This window comes from Lineus longissimus, chromosome 15 (assembly GCF_910592395.1).
Source record: "Lineus longissimus chromosome 15, tnLinLong1.2, whole genome shotgun sequence".
NCBI classification, from domain to species: domain Eukaryota; kingdom Metazoa; phylum Nemertea; class Pilidiophora; order Heteronemertea; family Lineidae; genus Lineus; species Lineus longissimus.
Genome location: NC_088322.1, coordinates 7,204,798 through 7,213,240, shown reverse-complemented (window position 1 = coordinate 7,213,240; position 8,443 = coordinate 7,204,798). Strand labels below are relative to the sequence as shown.

Below are 8,443 nucleotides of genomic sequence, written 5' to 3'. Positions count from 1 at the left end.
TGACCAACTGCCTGAGAAAACGTCACAACCTATATCTCTCGCACCAAGTAGACATAGTCACAGCCTATATCTCTCTCACCAAGTAGACACACAATCTATCCTGCTCTACAGGATGTCTCAGGAAAGGATCCCTAAAGCCATGCTGACCAAGGTCGACATAAAGATATAGTCACAGCCTATCTCTCTCACCAAGTAGACACACAATCTATCCTGCTCTACACAATGTCTCAGGAAAGGATCCCTAAAGCCATGCTGACCAAGGTTGACATAAAAACATAGTCACAGCCTATATCTCTCTCACCAAGTAGACATACAATCTACCCTGCTCTACAGGATGTCTCAGGAAAGGATCTCTAAAGCCATTCTGACCAAGGTCGACATAAGGACATAGTCACAGCCTATCTCTCTCTCACCAAGTAGACATACATTGTACCCTGCTCGACAGGATGTCTCAGAAAAGAATCGCTAAAGCCATGCTGACCAAGGTCGACATAAGGACAAAGTCACACACAGCCTATCTCTCTCTCACCAAGTAGACATACATTGTACCCTGCTCGACAGGATGTATCAGAAAAGGATCTCTAAAGCCATGCTGACCAAGGTCAACAAAGGGACATAGTCACAGCCTATCTCTCTCTCACCAAGTAGACATACATTGTACCCTGCTCGACAGGATGTCCCAGAAAAGAATCTTTAAAGCCATGCTGACCAAGGTCGACACAAGGACATAGTCACAGCCTATCACTCTCTCACCAAGTAGACATACAATCTATCCTGCTCTACAGGATGTGTCAGAAAAGGATCTCTAAAGCCATGCTGACCAAGGTCGACATAAAGATATAGTCACAGCCTATCTCTCTCACCAAGTAGACATACATTGTACCCTGCTCTACAGGATGTGTCAGAAAAGGATCTCTAAAGCCATGCTGACCAAGGTCGACATAAGGATATAGTCACAGCCTTTCTCTCTCTCCCCAAGAAGATAAACAATTTATCCTGCTCTACAGAATGTTTCAGAAAAGGATCTCTATAGCCATGCTGACCAAGGTCGACATAAAGACATAGTTACAGACTATCTCTCTCTCACCAAGAAGACATACAATCTACCCTGCAATAGGACGTCTCAGAAAAGGATCTCTAAAGTCATGCTGACCAAGGTCAACATAAGAACATAGTCAAAACGTATCTCAGATCTCTCGCACCTGAAATAGAACATCTCTCAAAAGGATCTCTATTCTGACCAGGGTGACATAAGGATATTTTCACAGCCCATTTCTCTTGTAGCACCAGCTGCATAGTATGTCATGGAGACAATGTCACAGCCTATATCTCTCGCACCAAGTAGACATTGTCATACAATTTACCCTGCTCTACAGGATGTCCCAGAAAAGGATCTCTAAAGCTATGCTGACCTAGGTCGACATAAGGATATAGTCACAGCCTTTCTCTCTCTCCCCAAGAAGACATACAATCTACCCTGCTCTACAGGATGTCTCAGAAAAGGATCTCTTAAGCCATGCTGACCAAGGTCGACATAAGGACATAGTCACAGCCTATCTCTCTATCACCAAGTAGATGGCAGTACTATGCATTCACTTTATAAAACACAATTTTTTTTGAGGTGTACCCAATATGCATGACGTGTCCTGGGATAGCAAACTACTGCGTATGGGGTACGCATTACGTAGGCAAAGGGTTAAACATGCCGTTGCGATCGATATTTGAGACATCCTGTATATAGCAAGGCAGATCACAACGCCACAGTCATTTAATCGAAACACAAGACCCCAAATATTTGATTGACGGAACACAGTTTCTTTGGCATCTATTGTCTGTCTTTATTTTTTCTTCATTTTTGTATATCATACATGTAAAATATCTGTACAAAGCAGGATTTTTTTCTCGCTGTACATGTACAATAAATACAATCTCGAACTGATTACTGGTACATGTACCACATAAATCCCAGTTCATACTTTGTTTTGCTAGTGACCTGCCCTGTCTGAATTACAATGTTTACATGTACAGGGTTATTCAGTCTCTGGTACAAATAGCTTGAACAAAATCAAACTGGCAGAAGGTCTCCTTCCAAAAATTGGAACGGCAAGAGGTGTCCGGCAGGGTTGTTCGTGGAGTCCAACTCTTTTTAACCTGTATTTGTCAGATCTGCCAAGCGATTTATTATCAAACAGTGGTGATTGCGTTGAACTTGAGTATCATGAGTTACGTTTGTTGCTTTATGTGCAGACCTGGTTCGGCCATCCTTCCTCCTCCGCTGATAGATTGAATAAAATGATGGTCAGTCCAAAACAAGGGTCAAAGGCACAGAAAGGAGCCATAGCCACTGACCGAGATAAATATCTAAACCCTATTTGAGTTCTGTGCAGAGACGATTGGGTTGATTTCTTTCAATTTCTGATACAACAACACTTGCTTATTATAACATCCCAACTGAATGATGTTCGAGGATTGAAGGTTGTTGCACAGAAATTGACTTCGAATAATCCAAATGAATTGACATGACAAATCGTTGCAAAGCACAATGTGACCTTTTAATTCATGATAGATTGCACATTATCAGGTTAATATTACATCATCCAATTTTCGACCCAGTCCTTGGGTTAACAGTCCACATTCCTGCCCAAACCCGACCACTGATCCGGCACCAAGAGAAAGTATCTATCCATTGCTTCGAGGAAGCGTGTGCGGTACAGCTCTGGTGAGACGACGGTTGGCATTTTGCCCTGCCCACCGAGGAGTCCAGTCGATTTCACGACCATTTCTAGCTTCTTGTCCCAGGTGAACGTTCGTATATAATCTGTCGGAGAAGAATAGAAAGTTTCTTAAGTGAGAGCTAATTGGGAGAGTTAAGAGCTGTACACATACTCGTGATCTTTTACATCCATTTTTGCCCAAAAAGGCAGTAGAATGTACTCATATTAGTGTCACTTTTAGCAAAATGCTTTTATGACCCAGCGACTCATACTTCGAGTAATTCTATTTTTGAAATTTGAGGCCACAACTAAGGACAAATTTACACTGTGTGTGCTATCTTCACCCTACGACACCGATCCTGATGGCCTAATGGTCAAGGCATCCGCCTCGTGAAGGAAGGTTCGAGACCCATTGGTGGATCTTTCTGATGCAGCCAGTCTACCAACTACAGGTAGTTAAACATAGGGTACAAATTGTTTTCTTGCTAGGCGCCTGGCGCTAGAGACAGGAGTTAAGACACCAGATACAAGAAACCTCTGTTTTATGTCTCATTCAAAGGACTGTAAAACACCCGGGTACCGGTATTTCAGTTTAAAGCCACACCGGTTCATCCAGAAATACAATCCTGGATCCTCACTCAGACAGAACCCAGGCCCTAATGCATGGAAGCCAGCAGTCTTATTACCACTAGGCTATGAGGCTCCCCAAATCAGACCAGTGTGAGTGACCTACCTATGATCCCGATGACCAGTTCCTTCTTTGCGCTGTCCAGCCCAACAAGGAGTGAATAGTCCATGACAAGATGGCTGGAGAGGAACTGTGTGTCGTTGGTGATTGCAAGGGTCAATACTGTCTTCGAATGTGGCCGGATGTACAGTGGAGAATCGACAATCACTGAAAGTAGAAATTCCAAAGTTAGTCCATTGTTAAGTCCACTGATTTTGGACTAGGATTTCGATCAGGATTGTTGCACTTGCAGAAGCAAATGTCAGCTAATCCCAAAGATGCCCCCAGACGTCTCCAAAAAAGATGTTTTCCATGCAGATCTGGCCGCTTTTCAGACAAAACACGGTGTTCTGCCCTGCCAGAGAGCTTACCGGCCCCCTTGACCAAAATGGAAAGTATAGTTGATAACATATATCTTATAATTTGCCACTTACACTTGAGCAAGTTTTCATCCAACAAGACCAGGTCTTCCTCCCTCTTCCCCTGAGTGTTGACGAGCCTATTCCGCACCGACCCCTTCAAGTCGAACACCTGAGAGATTCGGCGACCATAGAAGAGATTCTCGATGACGAGCAAGTCTTGTTTCGAGGCCGTGTTGGTCTGCGAGTTACGGAACACGACTCGGTAGACGCCAAAGATTTTCGCCAGGGCGGTTGGTTTCTGTGAGGAAAACCATTGAAGGTGATAACTGATATGCAGAGAGAAAACTTTAACGAGGCTGATTCTCGGTGCCAGGATGAGAAACTGTAAAAAGACATTGTGGAACTGCCAAGCAGGTTTGCACACCCAGTTTAACACGTTAACTGCTGCCCAAATTTTTTCAGCAATTTTTTGCCACGTTTGCCAGGTTTCGCATTTTGCTCCATTGCCATACCACGAGTGTAGGCCGTGAGCCTAGAGCACCCCCACACTAAAATAAACATATATCCCATAATGCTTTACAGAACAGAAGCGTATTCACCCTTGACAGTCATTTGAAAAACATGGAATAATGCATAGACTGCTGCGAATTTACTCGTGCCTTGGCAATGGTGACGAAAACTCGTGCCTTGGCAATGGAGCAGGAACCGGCTTTCGAGTATATTTGTGGCTCGGCAGCGAACATGTTAACATGTTTTTAAAGCGCATCAGAACAGACAGACAACTCGGAGAAGCTTCTACATTAAACAACAATACAAACCTCTTCATTGTGTGTCATGGTCATGTACTGGAAATACTTTGGCGCAAAATCAACAAACGACTGCACTTCCAAGCGAGACATCTGCTTCAGGACGAACCGGTCATCGCGGGTTTTGCAGAATGCGGAGCCGGACTTGCCACCTCTAGCCATCCAGTGGATGCACCGCGACAGGGACCGGATATACCTGCAAGTAAAACCAGCAAGACTCAATGAGCAAGGTCCTGAGAATACTCCATTGAGGCCTTTGAATCAATACTGCTTTCGGCGGGTGTTGAATTTTTTTCTCACCAGGTTTTGCATGCATACACACACACAGTAATCACAGGGTTTGATATTGATGACAGGTCACTGCTATCACTGATTCTTCCCACAGGCACCTGCGATATGACCACAAATGAGCGAGTTTTGTTGCAGCAACTCAAATCACTCATGAACATGACGCTCAATAGAGATATTTCATAATGTACCTCTCCTCTCCTGCAGGGAAGATCAGCTTTCTCAGCTGACGAAACTGCTCAGCAAAGTAGACACGGCAGTAGAACTTGGCATTGGTGTCGGAAAATTCTGGAACAGAAGAAAATTAATCATGAAATTCAGCACCTGTGTCTATTGTGCATAGTATATAGTGTGATTATTAGTGTAATGCACATTCTACACCAGATCGCACGAGATGTTTTTCCCTCTGATAAAATGCCTGGAACTTACGTAGTTCAACGTGAGGATTAGGTCCCTTAGTTTTCTCGGCATCATTAGTGCTGTAGAATGCAAAGTCTGGCTCATCTGAAATGTTGAAAAAAAACACTGTAAAGAATACAGCAAAATGTTGATTGCCGGCCCTGTTATTAAACCACTTACTTGAAGTTATCTTTATTTTTTTAACCTGGGGTTAAATCTAATGATATCAACTTCTGGGCCCAAGCAGTCATAGCTACATCACCAAATGGGTCAACTGATTGCCCAACGGGTACATTGTTTGTATTTAACCGTTATTCAGGAAAATAGAAAGGCAGTTGTACACAATGTTGTGGCACAGTTATCATGCATGCAACTTTGCTGTAATCTGGTAAGTATAGTATTTGCACAATATGAATACACAACAGCAAAGTTAAAGTTTAATATACAGAAGATATATTTATCATATACATGAACCCTATGTGCACTGATCTGGCAGACAAGACATCGGAAAAACTCATTTAAACTTCACCAAAATCAAGGACAGTGTACGAAAGACAGACTTTTATAAGATAACACAGTACTCGCCTCACCTGATATCACTGCAGAGTGTATTTTGAGATAGATTTGCGCAAGATGCACGAAAGAAATATCACGCGGCTGAGAGTGCAGTCCGCCCATGCAGTAATGATATCAAGACTGCACGAGAGATTTTCTCGTTCGCTCGAGCCCTACATTGTTGAAATACGTTTCTCTTTTGCAACATTTTCATTGTTGCTATTTCTGACGTCATAGGTTATTCCTCGCGTCGAGGATTTTGTGTGGTCATGATTTTCTACGACCTGAAAGCTTTCATGCTGTAGAAAATCATCTCGTGCTGATCCGGTGACTCGGACCGGTCATTCAGTCGGTTTTCTTATCGTATTTACACAATTGGAAAGTTTCAAGTTCAATTACAAATTTCTCCTTTTTTACGAATGGTGTAGGCTTCCAACTCATTTCTAGCATTGAAATATTGACTCACGAATTTGTCATCAAATGTCATTTTAGGGCTTTCAGTGCTTATTAACGGTGATATAAGCAACTAACAGATGGACAGAAGTTTATGTTGCGAGCATACGTTTTAGATGAACTAAGAAAGAAGGAAAAGAGGAAAGGAATGTAGGTGAATTTAAAAAAGAAGTCTACAAAACTTGGGAATGACCATTTGTGTTTTTGAACTGTACAATGGCATGTGCTTTGTTATATCCATGAAGACAACCTTTACGGCAACCACAACAAAAACATGCAAAATCAAAGCCTGTGCATATTTAGTTGCCTAAGATTGCAGTTATCTGCAAGGATGCTGACATTTAGGACAAGGACACCACAACATAAGCACTATCAATAAAGCATGTATGCAATGGAGGGGAAGGGGTCAGATAATTTGGCATATCGGCTATCATTGGTACACAAACAATGCACAAAGAATATGTTAATTATCATTACATTGTATGTCCCAAATTCAGGTACGTAAGGTGGTTTTAATTCCCAGTAAAACTTCTCACTCTTGCAGAGGATGAATATTTCTGATGTTGTTGGTTTCCTCCTACTACTTAAAAACTTGTCTAATGTCTTAGCTATTAACACCCAGCCTTCAAATCTATATCTTTCTGAGAAAATAATAGATTTGTACATAACACCATCATTTGAAGGCAAGGGGTTTGGGATCCAAATCTCATGGCCAAAGGGATTGGGACCCAAAACCCTAATTTTGAATACAAACTGTATGGACGTTTGAAGGGAAGAGAATTGGGACCCAAATCTCAATTTTGCATACAAACTCAATGGACGTTTGAAGGCAAGGGGAAACCCAATTTTGCATACAAACTGTATGGACGATTGAAGGCAAGGGGATTGGGACCTAAATCTCAATTTTGCATACAAACTCTATGGACGTTTGAAGGGAAGAGAATTGGGACCCAAATCTCAATTTCGCATACAAATCTCATGACCAAAGGGATTGGGACCCAAATCTCAATTTTGCAGACAAACTGTATGGACGTTTGAAGGGAGGGGGATTGGGACCTAAATCTCAATTTTGCATACAAATCTCATGGCCAAAGGGATTGGGACCCAAATCTCAATTTTGCATACAAACTGTATGGACATTTGAAGGGAGGGGGATTGGGATCCAAATCTCAATTTTGCATACAAACTAGACATTTGAAGGCATGGGGATTGGGATCCAAATCTCAATTTTGCATATATACAAACTCTATGGACATTTGAGGGCAGGGGATTGGGATCCAAATCTCAATTTTGCATCCAAACTAGACATTTGAAGGCAAGGGGATTGGGATCCAAATCTCAATTTTGCATATACAAACTCTATGGACATTTGAAGGCATGGGGATTGGGATCCACATCTCAATTTTGCATATATACAAGCTCTATGGACATTTGAGGGCAGGGGATTGGGATCCAAATATCAATTTTGCATACAAACTAGACATTTGAAGGCAAGGGGATTGGGATCCAAATCTCAATTTTGCATATATACAAACTCTATGGACATTTGAAGGCATGGGGATTGGGATCCAAATCTCAATTTTGCATATATACAAACTCTATGGACATTTGAAGGCATGGGGATTGGGATCCAAATCTCAATTTTGCATATATACAAGCTCTATGGACATTTGAAGGGCAGGGGATTGGGACCCAAACCCAATTTTGCATAGTTACAAGCTCTATGGACAGCAACAGATATGAACCCCTACCAATGTCTTGGTCCAGTTCAACATTATCACTGTCTAGTTTGCGCGTATATTTGACCGTCTCCACCTCGGACGCCTTGACGGGCCGACCCGGACTTCGCTCGCGCTCCTTATTAGAAGCGCTCCGGAAGAACGACAGAACGGCGTTACTCTTGTTCTTTGAGCCTGTAAGTAATGACCTGGCAATTATTATAACAGCAGGTACACTACTCAGAGCTGTGTTATCACCGGCAGCAAGCGTTTTAGGCGACTTGATCATATTCACCGCCTAAAAATGTACCATTCCATTTCATGTTCACAGATAAGTTTTCAAAGCTCCGCCCACTGGTGGAGAAGTAGGCCAAGGTAGCTCGATTCAGTCTACTGAACACATACTAACCACTGTGGAATT

General features: G+C 42.4%; 1 protein-coding gene across 7 annotated transcripts in view; it reads right to left on the bottom strand.

The window, feature by feature from the left end:
* Window positions 1-2,530: 2,530 nt before the first annotated feature.
* The window catches only part of LOC135499274 (1-phosphatidylinositol 3-phosphate 5-kinase-like), a 34,761-nt gene continuing 28,848 nt past the window's right edge, over window positions 2,531-8,443 (bottom strand). For 6 of the 7 annotated variants that reach the window (XM_064789948.1, XM_064789946.1, XM_064789947.1 and 3 more), the window contains 7 exons: window positions 8,056-8,217; window positions 5,327-5,401; window positions 5,089-5,185; window positions 4,622-4,805; window positions 3,876-4,101; window positions 3,448-3,609; window positions 2,531-2,818 (listed from right to left, as the gene is read on the bottom strand). In XM_064789948.1, the coding sequence (XP_064646018.1) occupies window positions 2,622-2,818; window positions 3,448-3,609; window positions 3,876-4,101; window positions 4,622-4,805; window positions 5,089-5,185; window positions 5,327-5,401; window positions 8,056-8,217 (1,103 nt within the window). In that variant the 3' untranslated portion in view covers window positions 2,531-2,621. The remainder of the gene's footprint in view (window positions 2,819-3,447; window positions 3,610-3,875; window positions 4,102-4,621; window positions 4,806-5,088; window positions 5,186-5,326; window positions 5,402-8,055; window positions 8,218-8,443) is intronic. The other variant, XM_064789951.1, reaches the window with a different exon arrangement.